Source organism: Egretta garzetta, unplaced genomic scaffold (assembly GCF_000687185.1).
Source record: "Egretta garzetta isolate BGI_Z169 unplaced genomic scaffold, ASM68718v1 scaffold886, whole genome shotgun sequence".
NCBI lineage: Eukaryota > Metazoa > Chordata > Aves > Pelecaniformes > Ardeidae > Egretta > Egretta garzetta.
The window spans coordinates 332,028-353,847 of NW_009260011.1; the positions used below are offsets into that span (position 1 = coordinate 332,028).

Below are 21,820 nucleotides of genomic sequence, written 5' to 3' on the forward strand. Positions count from 1 at the left end.
ACTTCATGAGCAAATGATAGACCAGAGATGTCTCTGTAAGTACTCCTGACCATCTCTTAGTGTAAATATTATGATCCTGCAAATAAAGCCTGCAAGAAATGTTGAGATATAGATAGGTTTAACAGACAGTAGGGAAGAAAACAAGAGTGATACTGACATCATGTTATATCACAATTAAAGAAATAGGATTGTATTCTACCTTTTTCTATTGTTCTTTAGTGCTATTAATATGATACAAAAATTTATCTCAGGCAAATGTAATCATCACATAGGAAATATGCTTTTGTCATCTGTTGTAACTGTAAACTTTGCTCTACACTATCAAGCCTCTTAAAACATCATTATCTAAGCTGTTTCCTTGCACTTTGCTACATGTTTGTTCATATGACACTGCTGAAGGTGGCTATTTCACATTTTTTGTAAGATAGTATATCTCTGCTACTTGCAAAAACACATTTCACTTCCATAAATAAAATAAAGGCTATAAAGAAAAAAAGGTATAAAATACACTTTTGTCACTGGTTCTTTTTTGCATTTAGATGTCTGGACAAAAAACTTAACACTACGGAAGTATTATTTAGCACTTCCAGTCTAATAGGATGAAAGCAATTATTATACATTGGCTTATCAGATCTCACCCCATTATTCTAAACTAAATATTATCCTTATACCACAGGCGAAAAAGAGACATTATGAGGAAGCCCAGGTGTACCAGTATGGCTAGGTTTTAGGCTGTGTTTCTTTTTGAGTATCTGTCACAAGAGGCTGTTGATCTCATTCTAAACACACTGGGACTGGCTAGTCATTCAGCTTCTCTGAAAAACAGGAAATGGACACTAAGAATCAGAGGTTATTTTACAAAAGTTAGGTATAAATAACTGCACTTGCTGAAAGTGATATCATGAGCTAGCAAGGAATAGAAGCAGATAGATGCCTGAAATTAAACTTGTTCTTTAGCTAGCAGGCAATACTGGCTCTGTCAGCTGTTAGCAGACTTAAATACTTTGTTGAATAACACCAAACCCATGTATGGCTTTATGTTGATCCTCTTGCCTGAAATGGACCAGAATGGGATGGTTCCAAGTCTTATGAAGTGCTGGCTGAGCTTTGAACTTCAGAGACAACCTCACGTTTGCTTCTGCCTTTGCTTTTAATTTAACTTCTCTGAACACCTGGAGCTTATTGGACACATCTCCTTTCCCTGTGTCTATTTGAACAATTTGGCAGCCTTTGCAGATGGCTGCAAATCTGTCTTGCTAATGCTGAGCCTTTCTCACTGCTTGGTACACCAACCAGACCAACAGTCTCAGGGATGGAGGTGCCAATTGTTTTGTTAGGTTACAGCCCAATGGAAGACTGTGACACGTGAGTGACTACAACTGGATTGCTCCTGAAGTTCCAATGGGATGTTTCAAATCTAGTTTCAGATGCCCGCAGCGGAAAGGGACGCACAGGAAACCCAGAAGAAGAACAAGAGTCTGCAGGTGCAATCAATCAAAATGTGGCCCTTGCCATTGCAGGGAATCAATTCAACCTCAGGAGCTCTGGAATATCTCTGGCATCCTTGGTATGTCCAGTGCTCTGCCAATCTCCTTTCTTGTATCTGTTTTCTTCTTCCTTTGTTTTCTCCTTTTATCCTTTCTTGTGACTAACAACTACAGTCATGAGAAACTGCCTTCTTGTTTCCTCCAGCCCCAAAGAATGCCTCATATATCTCCTGTCATCTCCTCCTCTTCTCTTCCAGTCATTTAATTGCTCCTTTGCCATAAGTAATTCCACTTCCATTTCCACACCCATATAGACAACTCATTTCCAGATCAGCAAAAGCCACTATGACTCCCCACCACCACCCAGTCCCAGTCTCTTCTGAATCCATGGATCTAGGACTCAAGATCCTTCTTTTTCTCTCTCTATCTCTTTCTTCATAGTTGTTTTTATCTTCTATACAATTTGGCTGACACAGCTGTGTGGCAAGAGGGGACCAAACAGTTAAGATTCATTTTTGACATTATTTTAAGGAAATTAAAATACAAGCATCTAGCAAACAATGCTCTTGTGCTTCTGTCTGTCTTTCACATGCATACAACTGGTGCTGTCATTAATTACACACACATACATTCAAAGAATACAATCAGTATAACCTGGAAGAGGTTAAACTTACTGAAGTCCAGTCCTGAGATTTGATTTCACTGAAATTTAAATAACATTACTTCACCTGAATGACCTCCCTCTTCTTTTTCTTCTTTTTACTTTTACTTTATCTGCTTCTAGCCCTACAGACAGAGTGCCACATTAGGTCCTGATACTACGCGCAATCTTTTGATCTGTTTCCTCTGGATCATGAAAAATGCTGATCAGAATCTAATACAGAAATGGATTGCAGACCTTCCATCCATGCAGTTGAACAGAATTTTAGACCTCCTCTTTATTTGTGTCTCATGCTTTGAGTATAAGGTAAGTGAAACATAGCCTGATTTTGTTGTCCTATTTTGGTTTCATTTTTCTTTTCCTTACCTTCTGGCTGTCCAGGGGATATTTGTTATTGACAATTGTTAAATTAGCTCTTGTCTAATCTATGCTACAAATGGAAAAATTAATTCAGATAAAATAACTGACACTAGCCTTCAAGCAAAATGCAGCCAAAACCTTTGAGGAAGTCCTATGAAGTTGGCTTAAATTGTCTTATTACTTTCCTTTTCCTGGGGATTTGAGGGGTGGTTTTGGTGGGCAATATATTGACAGCTCCTGTAAGCACTGGAACTGTTCTCCTTATAGTCTACCCATTTCAAAGCAAAGTTGTGGTAGATGACCCCTTTATTTAAGAGCTGGGACTGGACATCAGGACTCCCCTCTCTGACAGGGTCTCTCTGAAATGGACCAAATAACCTCCTCTCTGAACTTTAATTTCTCTCTCTGTAGGACTGAACTACATATCTGTGTTTATTAGCAGTACATATACTACCTCTTTCCTCATCTACAACATTTACTTAGCCTTTATATGTTAGTCAATTTTGTTCGTTGCTTTCTGCCCCCTCTACAGGTCTCTCCTGTTGAGTCTGGTTCTGGAGATGTAATTTGGACTTATGTCCAAACATGGAGGCACTGGTGTTGATTGCTTTGACTTTACTTTCAGGGCAAACAAAGCTCAGATAAAGTTAGCACTCAAGCACTCCAGAAGTCACGAGATGTCAAGGCCCGATTAGAAGAGGCTTTACTGAGAGGTGAAGGAGCCAGAGGAGAAATGATGAAGCGTTGCAGAACACCAGCTGGTACTTCATATCCCTCTCCCCCTGTGTCTTTTGAGAGGATCTCAAGAGGTTGTAGACACAAATGAGTTTGTTGGGGTTTATACAGACTTCTCATTTTCATCCTTATATTTTTCACCCACAGTCCTTTCCCTTGCAGACCTTTCTTGGTTTTGGTGGGGATAAAAATATCATTAGCTTTCAACTATCCCAGGTGTAGCTAGGACTGAGCTCTTCTCAGGTGAAGAATATGAATCCAGCTAAGAAGTTTTAAGACACTCTGAGGAATTGTGTTAGTGTCTAATCAAGACCCAAGAAATGGTGTCAAAACTATCACTAAGAATAAATTGTTCATAGCAAAGAAGGTTGTTTCATTTAATAAATGGAATAATTTGTGGTTTGGTCTTCGAAGACATCTATAAGCAAGCTAATGTTCTAAAAATCGTCCATGAAAAAAAATTATGGGATCCTGTCCTCTTGCTAGAGCCCTGAAACTGTAAAGTTGAATGGTTTTAGTTCTGACAGACTACTACAGACATGTATCTCCTTCTTCCAATGAGCTATCAGACTTCAGGTGTCCCCTTTTGCTTTAATCTCACTGACATATGTTGCACTTCTAGGGAATGACAGATCATCAGGGCTAAATGAAAACCTGCGCTGGAGAAAGGAGCAGACTCACTGGCGGCAGGCAAATGAGAGACAAGATAAGTAAGTAATTTAATAAATATATATTGCCTTTATTAGAAGCAAGATATTTAGGATTTTTATGTTTTGTTCTTTCTCCTAAGGTGTTTTATTACAAAGCCAGCAGTTTCAATCCTTTCCCTCTTCTGTCAAAGAGAAAGAAATAGAAAAAGGTTATGTAGCAGAAGTATCCAACTGTTGCTATGACACAACAAAGAGATCACAAATACTTGACTGAGAAGTTCAAATAGTTATCTAGACGTTTTTTCCTTCTGATTAGCAGTGTGGTACACACTAGCTATTGATAAAAGTTGTATTAAATACACCACAGAGGTTTGCTGAGAGGTTTTTTTTGGTCTTGCTATGGCTCCTCACTGTATACGGTACTGTGGTATAAGTTGTGCCACATTAAATCAGTTTACCTGGGTTTTCCATACTATGATAAAATTGAAAAAACTTACTAGCAAGAGTATGGTAAGATGGTTCGGTAGTGAATATTTTTCTTGTTGCAGGTTTTAAGTTTTGGTGTCTCAGTACATTTTACCTTATCTGCTTCTCCTTGAATACAGCATGCTTTTGGATTGTAGTTGCAGTTACAAGCTAAGTGTGGTGTCAGAGAGGATCAGGTCAGCATGATTAATGTGCAAGGCTGAGTGTTTGCTGGAAATGGCCCAAACAGTTATGCTGTTTGCTTAATTTTTTCAGTTCTTACTCATATTTAGTGACCCCCGGCTTGATTATGGCACCAGCCTTTTGGTGAACCCTTCTGAAGAACCCTTCTGTTCTTCATTGCTTTGAGTCATTTTAATTAATAACCGTACGACTGCCCTGACTTCCTTTCCTAGCCCTCCTGAGAATTATCTGTTTGTGCCCAAAAGGATGGCCTTTTGCTTTTCTGGTTTTCTTTTGGAGTAAGACTCCACTAGGCAGAAAAGCTAAGTGAACATAGCAGAAAAGCCACAGATTTTTAAGTCACTCAGAAGTGTGATTGTAATTGTGTTGCTCCAGCCACAGAAATGCACCTTAGGAACTTTGGCTCAAGTCAGAGCACCCCTAATCTTAAGCTCTAGAGAGCAGCTTCTGGCCATGCAATAGTCCTTTTCTGAGCAGTTTAGGGAAAAGAAAAAAAGCCTCCTCTTTGTGTTTCTGGCATAGAAGGGATCTATGAAAATACACTCTTGTTAGGAGCTGCACCTATGCTTAGAGCATTCAGCTGCAGATAAACTGTATTCCAGACTTCATCCTTAAGTCCTGGCTAAGAGGGTATCATGCATTTACTTACCACCACCTCTGTCTGTTATAAATATTTCAGTCCTCTCTTAAGTGGCCTGGGTCACTGCTGTATTGACTCTGCAGCTGTTTGACCTGCTGTCTTATGTTGTCAACAGTCTCAAGAATCAACATTTTAAATTGCTTGCATTAAACACTGCTGCTATGGCATTGAAGCAATTTTCCCTTTGCCCAAGACTGCAATTTTTACTTTTTTTTGGAAATGTTAGATCGGTTGCCTTTTATTCCATTTTGGGTTTTGGTGTCCTGTTACAGGCAATGCATTCAGAAATAGCTGCATAGGTGATTGAACATGATATGGAGGACAAAGTAGCCATTACACAGGTTGCTATTCAGAAAGCAGAAGCATTTATATGAACTATCCAGAGGCCTAGTTTTCAGGTGTCCCCTTTGGGACTTCTGTTCTACGGTATCAGCTCTCCTCATTTGACTCCATAGTTCTGAACACTGTTTTCATTGTTTGCTCTTACAGGATTGTTCAGAATATTATTTCTATTCTGGCTTTGTTTGAACAGCAGGCCATCTAGTTCTTGGGGTACTCTCTGTGTGCTTTAATTAGAACTCCTTTTTGCAGGACAAAAGCTGAGCTAGATCAAGAAGCTCTGATCAGTGGAAACCTGGCAACCGAAGCTAACCTGATCATTCTTGATATGCAAGAGAACATCATCCAGGTGGGAAATGGCAGAGCTGGCTTGGTACCAATCCCTGCTCCCTCAGAAGCCAGTGGAAACAAGATTCATTTCTCCTTTTGTTTCTTAGGCAGTGCAAAATGTTTTAATTAAAGATCTTCTGTAAACTTGCATAAACTTGAAGGGGGAAAAAGGAAGATGAAGAAGAATGAATCCAAAGATGAAATTGCTGCCTGCCTTACACTGTTGCCACAAGCCCCTTCTACTGTAGGGCATTGCATTACTGTGAATGAAAGGGAAATCTACCAGCTTGTTCTCAGTAGATGTTGTTGAAAGCCATTTCCGCTGTCTTACTGTGATCTGGGAGTTTGGAGAGGATGAGGGAAGAAAAATCTTAATTTATGCTAGGAATGTATCTGAAGATGTTAGTAATTTGGAACTGAACTGCTGGGTGGCTTTTGGTCACACTTGCATGCATGATCCTGTGAGACAACAGGATTTAACCTTGACTCCTGTGGAGTGCTCAGTGCAGGGAAGTACCTTCCACCTGCATGGAGTCCTTCTGAAAAGTGTATTTCCCCCCCTAGAGCAATGCAATGTGTAGAACTTATTTAACTTCCAGGAGTCAGATGCAGTAACACTTCACAGGTCCTTTGACAGGAATGGAACCATGATAGCTGACTCTGCTTAAATATGGCCTCCTGGTTTAGGAGAGACACTCCAAATTAATGGGTATGGGAATAGTAGTGTTGGAGCAACATGCATATTCATAGATAGCAAGGAGAAAACTTTGTTCTTGAAAACCTGTTAATAGCTACTAGACTTTTGTAGTACTGGGCATGATTTTTACATGACACCACTCATAGCACCTAGTGTCCCTGCTATTAGGGTTGTGGGTTTGATCAAAGCATGCCAGTATGCCTGTAGCCTATATGCCCAAGAAATCAGACCATAAGGAGGCAAGGGGAAGGATAGTGCCCACCTACCGCAGGATCACTTCCTGATCCAAGATATATGAAAGATTGGACAGAAGGTGGACAGAGCTTCAAGAGTCACTGCAGAAGCTGGCTGAGCTTAAAAATGTGTTGGAGGTCTGTGGATATTGAGAAATGTTTGGGACATTTTCCCCCTCGGTCTTCCTGATCACTACAAAACTGGTTTGGAATTGCTCTGAAGCAGACATTAACAAATTAAAAAACTGCAATCTTTAAACTCCTGGATGTGTCTCATGGATAGGAGAGCAAAATTTCAGTTCCTATGTGCCAGTTCATTGCTGAGTTACCTGATGCCGTTATTGTTGTTCTCCTTCATGTGTAGGCAAGCTTTGCGGCAGAGTGCAGAGACAATCTTTTGGGAGGAGTTTTGAAGGTCCTGGTAAATTCTCTTGGCTGTGATCAGAGCACCACTTACCTGACTCATTGCTTTGCTACACTCCGAGCACTCATTGCTAAGGTATGCTCTTGACATACTTCTGTTTTCATGCTTCCAATCAAGTTATTAGAGCAGCATTTCTAGAGCAGAGTTGTGTGCATTCACTTGCCATTTTTTCTTTGGCATTCGTTAAGTATGTTTTGCACATGTAAATACAAATGCCAATCTATACAGATGTTAAGGGACTTCTACAGCTGCAGTAAGGTTATTTCATTGACCACACAAGATGGAATAACTGAATCCGAATAATGTTGTTTTAGCAGTCTACTCTTAAATATAGAAGATTTACTAATAAAAAGGTAAAAAATTCCATCCATTATATTTCAAATAAATTCTGATTCTAATTAGGAATCCAAATGCCAGGGATTGCACAGATTCCATAAAGTCGAATTTAAATTATTGTTTCATCAGGACTAGTTTCCAACCAGTTGGGCAGCAGAGAAATCAAAGCTAACTCATCAGAGATCAGGGGGATCATTCTAGATATCTGCTACTAAGATAGGTTCAAAATTATAAGTAGATTCTAAGATGTTGGCAGTTTTCATCTTCATTCTGCCTGAAAATTAAGACAAATCCTAATCTCTCTTTCATTACTGTATCACCAATAAAAAAAAATATTTCAAAATGTATATGAGAACAGAATTTGATCCAACATTTTTATAATATGGGTCATAATAGGTTAGGTGCTTCATGAAGACTCTCTAAGTCTGTTTAAGATTTACTGTCCTACAAAGAAAAGCAGCTCCACAAAAGAAAAATCCATGAAATGTTTTTTTCCCCTAAACTATTCTAAAATGCAAATAACAAACAGGATACTCCTCTCCAGCTAATGCCTGTCTGCTATTAAATGCAGATTGGCTGACAAAGCCTAATTACAGGGTAGATATCTGAGTACTTATGAAACTCATAATTACGTTTTCATTGTACTTTACCTTTGAAAGCTAACTTCCAGTTACAATAATGAATTTTGTGAAGCAATCACTATTCTCATTGAGATAGATCTTCTAGTTATGCTGACTCAGTTCTGTATTTTATGAAGCAATCATTCCAATTATTTCTATTACGCTGTAGGTATAGACATGTTATTTTACAAATAAAGATGATAGAACCCTGTGCCAGCAGGGTTGTAATATAAATTAGACATAAAACAGTGAGGTAATGGAGTGAAGAAAGGTTGAGACCTGGGAAATGGACCTGCAAATGAAAAATAATATCCTGTGTTCTACTCACACACCTTTATCAGTCCTGTGTATGTACATAGGATACTGGTACATCTGTGCCATCTATGGTGAGAGTTTCTTAGGACAGACATCCTGTCCCCTGGCTTTATTGTCTGCTAGATGCATTGTGGAGACTCCATAAAGGGAGGTCTGGCCTGAAAGCTGGCCAACAGAAGTTTTGTGGCACACTGTAAGAGGAAGAACCTGCTGAAGGGCTGGGGAAGGCTAGGGCATTTGACGCAAAAGCTAGTAATTGCTGCTTATGCTTAAGGAAGTATTTGCATCTTTCATCAACAACTATGTATTCTGAAAACAGCAGCTCTCCATGCTTCCAAGAATTTTGCAATATTTTATATTTTCAAAAGCTCCTGGAACCATGGGACTCTCAGAATTTTTTTTATTCTCTCTCTGCTGCTCTTTCTATAAACACAAAGACTATTTTCAAACCCTTCTCCTCTGTAGAAAAGCTTGCAAATGGAACCTATAGCATCACAGGAATCAGAAGTCCAAATTAAAAGAAAAAGTATAAAATGTAGTTTTTGCAAACTTTAGTCTTTGTTGGAATCCTTTGATGTTTGTGTACTAAGTTAATGATGTTTTAACGGCCTGAAACGAGAGTCATGAATATTTTCTTCTCTATCTCCTTTAGTTTGGGGATTTCCTGTTTGAAGAGGAGGTTGAACAGTGTGCTGACCTATGTCAAAGAGTTCTCCACCACTGCAGCAGCAGCATGGATATTACACGGACTCAAGCCTGTGCCACTCTGTATCTCCTCATGAGATACAGCTTCAGCTCTACCAGTGTAAGATTTTGAGAACAGCAGTATGTTTTGTGCCACCTTTTTTTGTGATCAATTGAAACTGAAACTAGAGTTCTGATAGCAAATGGAACACATCTGCAGATAGATACTCATGTGATGCTGTTTCACACATTTGAGCCAGAAGAATTGCTAGAAGCTCGGGGTAAAGTAGTTTTAATTATTGTTCATTATTTTGTTGAGGAAAATGTGACTTTTTCTGCAACATCTATAAATGCACCTTCAAATGGAACAGCATTATGCCTTTGATAGCAAGGACTATATAACACATAAACAATACTCTTCATTTTGTCATGTTTTGTTTTTTTTCACTTCTGTGTCAGAACTACTTAAAATTAGTATAGTTCAAATCTCATGCAATTACAACCTCAGTAGAACTACTGTATGCTTGTGTTAATGGGAATTCTTTGTTGGCCCTTTGGTCTCAAGACTAGGCTCTGTTTCTTACGATGGATATGGAGCAAAATACATATGTCATGCATGTAGGTTCACAATGTCCTAGCACAAAAGGACATGCATTAGCATTTTGGATAGCGTCTGATCTTGCACAGCATCTTCTTCCCTAGTTGTTACTCTAAAAGCCTTGGTTATCTAAAAAATGTTGGCTTTCAAGGAGGAAAATGTGCTTCTGAGACACCATGATCAGCAGAGCATAGTGCATCACCACATGAAGCCCTCAGAGGCATTTTGCTTCCCAGACTTTTTTCCAGAATGTTTTCCCAGTCCTGCTTCCTCTTCTTCTCCTCTGTGATGGCCTGATCTACAATCCCACTGGCCTGTACAGAGAGAACTGTAGCCTGTACAGAATTCCCCTTGGTTCAAGCGAGCATGTGTATTTCAGGGTACATTATTGCCCCAAAGTACACACATGTCAGAATTAGGGAACCTTGGCTTAATGAGGTAAAACAGGAGTGGCTTTGATGTACCAGAGGCCATTCGCGTGAGCAATGAGTTTAATGTACTTGGTGTGGGCAGGAGAAAGTGGGTTTGGTTTATATAGTAGATAAGAGATACACGAACTGATATGCATGGTGCAATGCAGTCATCATTCTCTCATGCTGTTGTTTTTTCTTCTGACAGAATTTTGCAAGAGTGAAGATGCAGGTGACCATGTCACTAGCCTCTCTGGTTGGCAAATCACCCGAGTTTAATGAGGAATTCCTCCGACGATCCTTACGAACCATCCTAGCCTATGCAGAGGAAGATGCAGATATGCAGGCAACTCCATTTCCCATCCAGGTCAAATCTTTTATGACATCTGTGGCTTTTATTGGGAGCTTTCACATAGGAATGTGCTTGGAGCAAGTCCTAGATTTTGGTCTTGCAAAGCAATGAAAATAAGGATGCACAGGTTATTACACAAGTATATTTCTAACACAACCAGAAGTGGGGAAGAGTGGAGGACGTAATTCCATAGAATAAACTCTTAAGAAGTTCCACTGAGATCACATTACAGGAGAATCATCTCTTAACTTTGTGTACAACTTTCTTCTAGACCCCAGCAGGAGCAGTACCCTGTAAGAGTTTCCCAAGATGTGATATGATTCATTATGTTTTCAGACAAGTAGCATCATGGAAACTTCTCTCCCTTTTTCAATTCATAAGGCAGCAGCAGAAATAACGAAAAACATTTCAGACAATTGTCAGATGCTTTGCTAAATTTCTTTCAGTAACTCAGCTTGTGCTGAAGCCTTACAAAAATATCTGCTTTGTTACCAGACCACAGATCAACTGTGGTTTCTTAGAAACATAGGTTTCTTTTTTTTTTTTCATTTGGAAGTAAACAGATTGAAGGATTCCAGCTCATTTTGATTAATTAAAATGTGTGTATAAGATTTGCTATGTAGGCTGTCTTCACTGCATTGAATAGAATTGGAAAAACTTACCTTCTAGCAATTCAGCATCCTGATTCCTTGGGTAAGAGGGACTACAAGAGAGTAACATCATGTGGTGCAGACACTGTTATTTTTCTAAAAGGGTAAAAATAAACACCTGAGAAATGCATGTTGATCTTTGTATTACTGCAGGTAGAGGAACTGCTCTGTAATCTGAACAGCATCCTGTCAGATACAGTGAAAATGAGGGAATTTCAGGAAGATCCGGAGATGCTCATGGATCTCATGTACAGGTGAATCCATTTAGGGTTACTACTGAGGAAATTCTGCTGCCAGGTGAGCACAGAAACTGCATTTTAGAGACAAGCTGTGGATAAACTCTCTAGCTGTTCTGTTTGTGTACGTTCCTGTTTTAGCACAGCTGATCTGTCACGGGGGCCCAGGCTGCAAGACTGAGCATGTTGCAGTGGAACCACAGGGAGGTGGGCATAGACTTGGGCAAGGATGGGCATAAGGGACTGAGGAACATTGAAGAAGAATTGAGTTCAGCAGTTTTACAATTGTCATCGCCCCTGTGTGTCCTGCCTACTCCTGCCTAACCATTTCTCTTGCCCCGTGCTTAGTAAATTGTGCAAAATAAAGACAGAGAAGTCTCCTTCCATTCAGCTCAGGTGGAGAATTATAAAGGTTCATTCTATTATTTGAGAAGAAGTGATTGTTCACACCTCCTTTCTGCCCTGTGTTGTTAGAATTGCCAAAGGATACCAGACATCACCCGACTTGAGGCTGACTTGGCTGCAGAACATGGCAGAGAAGCACACCAAGAGGAAGTGCTACACAGAAGCAGCTATGTGTCTGGTCCATGCTGCAGCGCTGGTGGCAGAGTACCTCAGCATGCTTGAAGATCGAAATTATCTCCCAGTGGGTAGTGTCAGCTTTCAGGTAAGAAAAGGCTCCCAAGCTCTGACAGCATAAGGCTGGGATGGCATGTTTTGGTGTGTGTATTCCTTCTTGCATTAAGCAGAGTAGAAGTACATGTATGGGGAGGAAAAGTTACAATGGCCAAGTATCCATCACCACTCTTGGTAGGTTGTTCCAATGAATTATGCTTACTGATAAAGACTGGTGCTTTAATATCTGGCTGTCTCTAGCTGCTATTTCCAGCAGTTGGATACTGTAATCTCTTGTTTGCTAAGTAGAATCCCTCTATTATCACATGCCTTTTCCTAGAGCTGTTACTTATCAACTGTGACAGATGCATCTTTCAAACTTCCTTTTAATAGTCTAGGTAATTGGATCTACTCAGTTCTTTTAGGCATGTTCTCTGATACTTTGTCCTCTAGTTACTAACCAACACCTTTTTGATGAATGACACAATCACCATAGTCTATACTCAGGCACATCAAAGTAAAGTAAAAATGCCCTGTAAGTTCTTTAAGCCTGGGAAGTATCTCTCAGTTTATCTCTCCAAAGACTCCAGTGGTTCTTTTACTATTCTTGAGCTCTTTACTCAGTAATACATTGATCTTTTCCAGAGAGTTTTCTTGGGTTTTGTTTTTCACCCTTTTTTTCTACATCATATAGATGAAAGCATAACTCTTTCTTGTTAGAGTTAGACATTTTGAAATGTAGATATTTATACATAGTTTATCAGATTATGCAGTTTTGGTTACCCTTACCTGAACTGACTTCATGTGAAAATTCGGTGATTTTACTGCTTTTTTTTCACACATTACTAAAAATAGAAATGGTTGAACCCTTAAAATATTCCCAGGTGTTGATGGTTCCTCCTGTATCATTATTCTCTAGGACCAGTGAAGACCATTGTTCATTTACAGAGTGTTTGCTGCAATGATTATGAATCATTCCAACTAATTAGCGGAAATGTTTTGCAGAACCCACCCAGATGTTGTATAGACATCTACTGTTTGGGTATTATTGCCTTTATGAGATTGTAATCTCTTTAAGAGTATCAGGTTTCTGTAGTCTGGGGCTGATTCAGATCAATTACAATGCCTTTGATTTTTTCTTTAGTAAAATTTTGCATTAGTATTTCCACCACTTTGTCCTGGATGCAGACTGATAAACCTACCACTTGCTTATCTTATTTACTTCAAAAAAATAAGGTCCCCAAAGCATATTTAGTTCTCTGGAACTTCCCCAGTTTTCTAAAACATACAGCAACATACAGCAATTTGCTGCCTGAGTACACTTTTGCTTAGCTGTTTTAAACTACTGAGGAGGACATTTTATGGTCCAGGTGATTTTGAAATGGCTAACACTAGTAGTTGGTACTTTCATCATCCCTTGATATAACCATACCACCTGGTGGTTTTTTCCCTTCAAAATAGTAAATGTGAACATGAACTACTTGGTATTTTGCATTGAGGTTAGTATATTGGGCATTAGTATTTACAATTCCACCTTACCAATCAGGTGGTGGACTAGTGTTATTCTTAAAATGGCTTTACTCTTAAGATAGCTGTATATACTCTTCCTACTGTCTAAACTTCTGGCCATGGATTTATACTTCTGCCATTTTGCATTCCTTAATCAGTTTTGTATACTTCCTAACTTCCAAACTTCCATTCATTACTTCTATTTTCTTCTAATTGTTACATACTATCTTTCTTTTACTTGTTACATACTAGCATCATTGAGATATAAGTGAATTCTGCATTCCCTTCCCAGTGTCACTTTGCTCCCAAGCTGCCTTGAATGCTTGTAATCTCACACACACAATTCCCCCTTCCATTGCTCCCAGGTTATGCAGATTGCCATGAATTGGTATGCTTCCAGTTATTTTAGAGAAATTAAGTCTGTTCTATAAGGCACTAGGCAAGCAAAAACTTAGAAGTTTAAAAGCAACAAATCAATCTCTCTCATCAAAATGCTTGTGTAAATTTTGCCAAAAGAACAGTTGCTCCATTGGAGAGAGATAATGAAATGTCTTAATGACCAGAAAGCAAATTGCACAACTCTTTATGTGACAGCATAATTTTTATTTCAGTTTGCTCAATAACAATAATTAATTATAATAACACTTTGTATTTTTACAAAGCCTTTCAAGAGAAGAGCTCACATTCTTTACAAACAGAGTTGTGTTTTGTAGCACCTGTGAAGATCTTGTTCAGATGACCTTGTTAAAAGAGAGAAACACTACTCAGACTGTCTCGGCTTTACATAGAGTTCCAGATCTCACTCACTGACTCTTTCTATGTCCATTTCTTCATTTAGCTCAGATATGACATTAACTAATATTGGTGGTATACATTTAGTTGTGGAATTGAGGGTGATAATATAGTGTATAAAAAAGGATTATTCTGGATGAGCAGAAGTGTTATCTCCTTTTTACAGATGAGTAAAACAAGGCAGCAAAGGATTAAATCTGTTGACCTATGTCTTCTGCAGTGAGTCTGTTAGCATCCAGAAAACTGATTTGTCAGTAGAGTAACACTTTTCCTTATACTGTGCCAGGCAAATCTGTACATGCTTCTCTCTGTGCAATCAAAACTATCCCTCAAAATCAGAACAGGATCACTTTCAGTGAAATTCCCTTTGAGCTTAATTCGTGTTTACACTAAATCCCCTTTGCAAGTGATAAGGCAGACTTAGAGAGAGTATGAATTGCATATGGACTACTTTAAAGCCACTTTATATTACCATAGACAAGGACTTAGCGCATGCGTCCACCTGCTGACGCACAGGGCTAATTAGCCTGGGCTCAGCAGTAGCCTAATTCGACTGTGCTGTTTTGGGGATCTAGGTTGCAGGCTACCCTAGCCATATCTAAAATGGTGATAAGAGCTGGGAATCGCAGTAAAAGCCCCTTGAGTTTACACAGGTGTTTCTTTTCTTTGAAGAAAACTAAGCTTGTGAGGTCCAAAATAATTTCTGATAATATACATAGTAACTTACGTATTGCCTTTATCATATAAGCGACATATAAAATTCTTCAATATGAAAGGTCAATCAAGGCAAAAGGTGAGTGAGGCATGTCCACTTTGCAAAAGATCATGCAAGCACCAGGAATATGTCATGAAGGCTCTCCTACTAGAGTGCATGAACTGTAAAACATGGAAATACATGCCTGACATTAGTTATTACAGGTTTAAAGGCAAAGAAGAGATAATTGGTGTCTGTGACTTTCTTGGTTACTTTCATAAGTGAGTCTTTCCTTTGGACCCTTTTCCCTTTGGTACAAAAAAAGGAAAAAAAAAAACACCAAAGGCCATATGCCATTCTGTGAAAACAGTCCTTAATGGCTACTGTTACAAAAGGGAAAAACAGAACTGACATGCGGCATGGGTTGTATGAGTTGTCCTACGTCTGTGCCAGGGAGGCTAACTCTAGTTAAAGTCACTGTCTTCAATGAGACTGATAGGTAAAAAGTGTCATGGGTGTGCTAAAATGTGCTGCAGTTTTCCCTCTGGCTGAAATTCAGGCAGATTCTTAACTCCTGCAAATTGCTGCCCTGAGCTTTGTGCTCACCAGTGCTTCCAGTGATGTGCAGACTAGGCACTGTGATGGCAGTATGGTTGGAATAAATTTCACCCATGGAGAAATATATATACCCACAAAACACTAGGAGGGAAGACCCATGTTGCTAGTGATATCTGGTGCCAATTCTTTATCTGAAATCTAATCAATAGTAACAGCCCTCAATGTCTCTGCCATTTTATAAAGATGTCTTTAAGGACTCGGCTAGCCAGCCAGCTGGCATCTATCCTGTGCTCAGACAGATTGTCATTGCCAGTTTCTGCTGAAGTGAGACACCGTGACACTAAATTAACTCCTTTTAATTACTAGTAAATTGAAGCTTAGGATTTCTGCTGCCGTTGAAAGTTACATATACTAGTTCCATACTGTATGTACACATATTTTAATGTTCGTTTACATGTATTTCTATGTATTATAAATTTTTTAATGTTGATTCTACCCAGTGTCATTTATTAAAAGGGATCCTGAAGAACTGTAGACATGTTATCTCATGGTCTAGAATCTCAGAGTGACTGACACTGTATACTTTATCTAATTTTATTTAAATACACAATAAGGTCAGCAGCTTTAACACAGAACTGAGTAAATTCTGCAGGATTAAGGTGTAGTACGGCAGAGGCTGAAATGAGAATCAGCATTAAATCATTGCAGGTTTTAGAGCAACATTGTCTATGTCCTACTTCTTCTCTGCTTGCAAAAGTCAAATCAGCAACTTGAAAGTTCGACTTCATCAAGCAGGTGGCAAGAGGTCCGGGGTGCAGCTTGGAATTTCCCACTCCCAGGCACCAGCAGTGGGAAGGGCACATTGGTTGTGACCCCTGTGGCATAGGAGATTGAGCTCTTTGCAGCTTCATGGAAATCCAGAAAGCAGAGGGAGGCCAGTTTGCGACCTACAGGAGTCTGCCTTCTAAACATGAGGCAAGAAAGAAAGTTTGGGATTCTTCTAGCAAAACTCCTGATCAGCCATCTGCAGAGATTGATGATGTTACATTTCGCTTCTAAATAGAATTTAACTGTGTATTGCCTGGCTGCACTTGTAAAATCTCATTCTTCCTCCTGTCATGTAAATGTGTTGAAACTGTTTCTGCCTCGATCTTTATGACAGACTATTGATCTAGGTTTCTGATTTCTCTGCTCTGATGTATTTTAGAACATTTCATCCAATGTGCTGGAGGAGTCTGCTGTTTCAGATGATGTTTTGTCTCCAGATGAAGATGGTATATGTTCTGGGAGGTATTTCTCAGAAAGTGGCCTGGTAGGGCTGCTGGAACAAGCAGCAGAGCTCTTCAGCACGGTGAGTGAGGGCCAAAATCACCAGGAGATAGAGTGGGGCTATGTTGGGCCAGATCCCTAGCTTATTTTCCTTCACATGAGGAAACAAAGTCTTACTGCTAAACCAGGCTCCACAGATCTGCCCCACTGCAAACAAGAGGCAGAGACACATATGGCTGACCCAGACCTGCCTCAGCCAGGTTGGCTAAGCTAGGCTTTTGAGGTACAATAGCTCAGCCATGTATCCACCTCTACTGTGCAGATTTACAGGCAGCATCAGCAGAAAATGATTGTCCCAGGCATAAACCAAGCCTTTTGGTTGGTATTTTCATGGGATAGTACATTTAAGGAAAAGATCTTGCTTAAACTATAGATTTTAGAAAGCATGTGAGAATTACTCCTGTGCTTTTACACAGCATACAACCACCAGCCTTGTAATCTACACTTACCATGTAAAGAGTCATGATGTTAATACTCAAGTAGCTCATCATATTGTTGTAGTGCTAAAGAGGATATATGATTTAGCATCTCTGAGGATATTACTTGGGTTTCTTTTGTGCAGATACAGCTCTTGTTGCCCTGAACCATACATGCTAAGCAAATCCATTTCCTTCTGCTCACCTACATTTCTAACACTTTTAACTCCTAAGTAGAAACCATGTCCTTTACAGAAGAGTTTGGGCTTGAGACCCCAACGGATCAGAGATCCAAATTAGATCCAGTTTGTTGTTTGCAGCTCAGAACTACCAATTTACTATTACTAGTTTTTAGAAAGCTAAAACAAACGACACAGCAAATTAAAAGATGTGTCCCATAAATCCCCTTTTCAGCAAGGCCATTAATAGAGAACTAGTTTCTTTTCAGAGTGCATGAAGACTTATTTATTTCCTTATATGTATTTTTTTTCTTTCCTTCCCAAGGGGGGTTTGTATGAAACTGTGAACGAGGTGTACAAAATTGTCATTCCCATACTGGAAGCACATCGAGACTTCAGGAAGCTTACCTTGACACACAGCAAGCTACAGAAGGCCTTTGACAGCATTATTAATAAGGTACTCATGAGGCAAGGCACTGCTAGCAAGACACATATTGCTGGGCTGCATTGTTTGTTTAAGACTGGTGATAATAAAACTGTTCATGTGAAATAGATCCTGTGAGATATGTGAAATAGATCACGTGAGATAGATAGCTTTTTCTAGCAAAAGCTTCCATGTGCTTTGGCCTACCTACAAAGGGCAGTCTACAGTGAAAAGAGGCTCTATCGTCTCTGCAGGAAAAAGCAGAGATGAATATAGAACTGGTTTAGAGTTACAGAAGGATAGCTGAACAGGTCAAACTTAGAATAAGAACATGCATGATTCCACCTGGCCCCATCTATTTAAGAAAAATAACTTTATTGTCAATTAATTAGTGTTTTCAGTTATAAAACAGAAGAAATACAAAAGCCTGGCTAAATTCTCAGCACTACCACTTTCCTTCTCTTTCTCCAGAAGAATCTTATTGCTGAGTTTAGTCAGTTTCAAATTCTTAACAATTTTCGTTGCAAAATTTTGATTTTGCTAACATGTATCAAATTGAATTAAAAAGTAAGTTATTTTGTTTTGCAACAGTCACTTCATGATTATCCTAAATTTTAAGTTAGATTTCAGTCAAATGTGCCCTTAATTTGTATGTTTTCCTTCATGAATATGAGCTTCTAATCCACCAGCACTGATGATACATAGAACTGGCTCTGAAATAGGGAAATTGTAGGAGTAGTGGGTTTTCTTATACACCAGTTGGGAAAGAAAGGTATTCAAATACTACAGTGTTGACATAAAAAATAAGTAATTGTAAATTTCCTCTTTCTTTTTATCAATTAGGGTCAAAAACGAATGTTTGGAACTTACTTCCGTGTTGGTTTCTATGGATCCAAATTTGGCGACTTGGATGAACAAGAATTTGTTTATAAGGAGCCTGCAATTACCAAACTTCCTGAGATTTCTCACAGATTAGAGGTGAAGAAAAAAACATTGGTTTAATATGATCTCCAATATTATGTTATACTTTGTAATGAACCCACACAGTTCTAATAGTATTATTGCTACATAAAAATAAGTAACAAACTGATTTGTACAATAGATTATTTCCTTTGTGTATATCCTTTCCATTGTAGCCCTTTTCACAGCATAATGATGATAGTGATCCATTCTCTTGAGGCTATGTCTCTTACGGACAGGCCTGTAATATATTGAATTATTTGATCTGAGTATGCCAGATTTTTGCTTTAGTATCTTTTCAGTTTTTTCATGGAACTGCAGTGTTCCTGTCACATCGCTTTACCTCGAGTTCTGCTTTTTGTGAGCAACTCACACTGATCTTTGTTGGAAGATGCCTTGCCCTGGCCAGCTGTGGTTTATGAAGCAGTATACTGACTGTACAGAGCCCAGAAATTGTCATGGTTACTCCGTTCTCCTAGAGGCATATGGGTAATTAGCATTGTATTAAGGACTAAAAACACTGCAGGATAATTCTGTTTCCTTTCCAGGGATTTTATGGCCAGTGCTTTGGGGAGGATGCTGTGGAAGTGATTAAGGACTCTGCTCCTGTAGACAAAAGAAAGCTGGATCCTAATAAGGTAAAAAAAATACTACTGAGAGTGTTGAGTGCTTTGTCGCAGAAGAGAAAGGAAGAGAGGGGGATCCCCTTGAAACTTTTATGCTCAAACATTTAAGGCACCAAGAAGGCTTCCAGTCTGGCTGAGTCTCTGTGCCCAGGGATATCCTTAAAGCCTCTGAAAGGCTTAGTTTGGTAGCTTGTCACAGAGTGTGGCAACTAGAGGTTCTTACCTCTGGTCCTTGCTCTAGCTCAGATGAGTTAAGCTGTGCTCTCCCCAGGGGCAGGTTTTGTCAGCTCTGAAGAAAAGAAGGAGCCCTGAAGGATTTGTAGCTCTAAGACCATGCTTAGCCAATGTCAACTGTAGGATATTTCACATAGGCTGTTCCTTTTACACTTCTTGGATTGTAAAGTACTGTAATGGTTCTTCCCTCTTTTCTCAGGCATACATACAAATTACTTTTGTGGAGCCGTATTTTGATGAGTATGAGATGAAAGACAGGGTAACCTACTTTGAGAAGAACTTCAACCTCTGTCGGTTCATGTACACTACGCCTTTCACCATGGATGGGCGCCCCAGAGGAGAGCTTAGTGAGCAGTACAAGAGGAACACCATCCTAACCACAATGCATGCTTTCCCGTACATCAAAACTAGAATTAATGTAATCCAAAAAGAAGAGGTAATTGGGTTTTGAGGATAGATCTAATTTCTCAGATGCTGAAGGAGTCTCTGGGGGGGAAGATTTTCAGATTCCATGCTTGACAGAATAAAAGAAGGCTGAATTTCTCAGACATTTTACTCTCGTATATAGGAATAGCATAGAATGGGTATTTAATATGAAGAAAAGAGGATAGCAAGTGTATATTCTTCTTTTGACCTCCCTGTTGTAATGCTGTGTAGGAGGATGTGTGGAGCTCTATTTATGGCTGTACTAGCTGATACAGTCAAAGAAATAAATTGGGTTCAGAGCTGGTTTAGAGACAGGAAAGCTTTGTAAAGGTAGAAAGTGCAAAACGGTTTCAGTCATGAAGTCAGTAACTGAATAATAATGAATTTATGCAAACAGGGAGTCAGAACCACATCCTATTCTTGCAAATGATAAGACATCAAAGAGCTTTAGATCAGATACAGCATCTACCAAGATGACATTTAGATTGAATGGTCTTCCTGGGTTTCACAACTACTGCTTTTGGCACAGAAGAATTATAGTGTATTGCCAGATTTAGAACAGGTCAACTGCATACATGATTCAGGTAATGAAGCATCTTTTCTTCCATTTCCATTAGTTCATTTTAACCCCAATTGAAGTTGCTATCGAAGATATGCGGAAAAAAACACAGGAACTAACTGCAGCCACCAACCAAGAACCACCAGATGCCAAAATGCTCCAGATGGTTTTGCAGGGCTCAGTTGGAGCCACTGTAAATCAGGTAAGGGATCCAAATAAGCCAGATTAAGAGTTTCTGTGTACTTTCCTCATTGCACTTTCTTTTTTGCTCTCATCACTTGCACTGGAAGGAGTCTATCTAGTCGGACACATTTAGTCACAACATGCATTTGAACTTCATTCCTTGATATTTAGTCATTGTATACTGATCATTAGGTATGCTTATGTTGAAAGTGCTCGTGAAAGTTCTGTCTTGGTTGTAGGTGAAGAAATTCACGGAAGCCTTGTGACTGCATCCTAGGATTTTCCATTTCTAGCACGCTAGCCATCTCAGCTATTTTGTTCACTCCAGATGTATCCTTAGAGAATGGGAATAACAGTAACAGTTCTGCTATGGGACCACCAAAACCTCACAGTTTCACAGAAAATATGTGAAGTCAAGACTTGAGTCCCCCAAAAGAAAGTTGAGATGCAATAATTATGACATAAATATGCCTGCTAACAAAAAAAAGGCAAAGAAAAATCAAATTAAAGAATGAAGACATAACTGAGAGAAAACCTGGCATTATCAACAATTTCACAGGGCCTGGTTTCTTTGCTGAAAGCCTAAATACTCACAGTTTCTCCAGATTCTTCATCAACCAAAGTCTGAAGTAACATAGTGTTGTAAACTTTGGAAAGAGCAGTCCTTTTCTGCACTAGGCTTATTTAACTCCCCTGGGGTCTTGTAATGCCACACAGAGGAGCTGTGTTTCTCTCATGTAACCAGGTTTGGCAGTAGAGTGACAGCTCTTCTCTGCCGAGTAGAATTTGTCTGTTCCCTTTTTGTGGGGTGGAGCAGAAATAGAAACAGGAGGGGATAAAATATGATGGGAAAACCTCTGCTTGCCAAAGGAAAAATCGGGGTGGGGGAG

General features: G+C 39.3%; 1 protein-coding gene across 2 annotated transcripts in view; it reads left to right on the forward strand.

The window, feature by feature from the left end:
• DOCK8 (dedicator of cytokinesis 8) overlaps window positions 1-21,820 on the forward strand; it is a 75,473-nt gene that overhangs the window by 50,923 nt on the left and 2,730 nt on the right. For both annotated transcript variants that reach the window (XM_009640601.2, XM_035896076.1), the window contains exons 29-44: window positions 1,422-1,567; window positions 2,272-2,454; window positions 3,134-3,269; window positions 3,866-3,953; window positions 5,794-5,890; window positions 7,166-7,300; window positions 9,149-9,301; window positions 10,397-10,555; window positions 11,344-11,444; window positions 11,901-12,093; window positions 16,802-16,945; window positions 17,844-17,975; window positions 18,786-18,920; window positions 19,451-19,540; window positions 19,962-20,198; window positions 20,806-20,949. In XM_009640601.2, coding sequence (XP_009638896.1) covers window positions 1,422-1,567; window positions 2,272-2,454; window positions 3,134-3,269; window positions 3,866-3,953; window positions 5,794-5,890; window positions 7,166-7,300; window positions 9,149-9,301; window positions 10,397-10,555; window positions 11,344-11,444; window positions 11,901-12,093; window positions 16,802-16,945; window positions 17,844-17,975; window positions 18,786-18,920; window positions 19,451-19,540; window positions 19,962-20,198; window positions 20,806-20,949 — 2,273 coding nt within the window. The remainder of the gene's footprint in view (window positions 1-1,421; window positions 1,568-2,271; window positions 2,455-3,133; window positions 3,270-3,865; window positions 3,954-5,793; window positions 5,891-7,165; window positions 7,301-9,148; window positions 9,302-10,396; window positions 10,556-11,343; window positions 11,445-11,900; window positions 12,094-16,801; window positions 16,946-17,843; window positions 17,976-18,785; window positions 18,921-19,450; window positions 19,541-19,961; window positions 20,199-20,805; window positions 20,950-21,820) is intronic.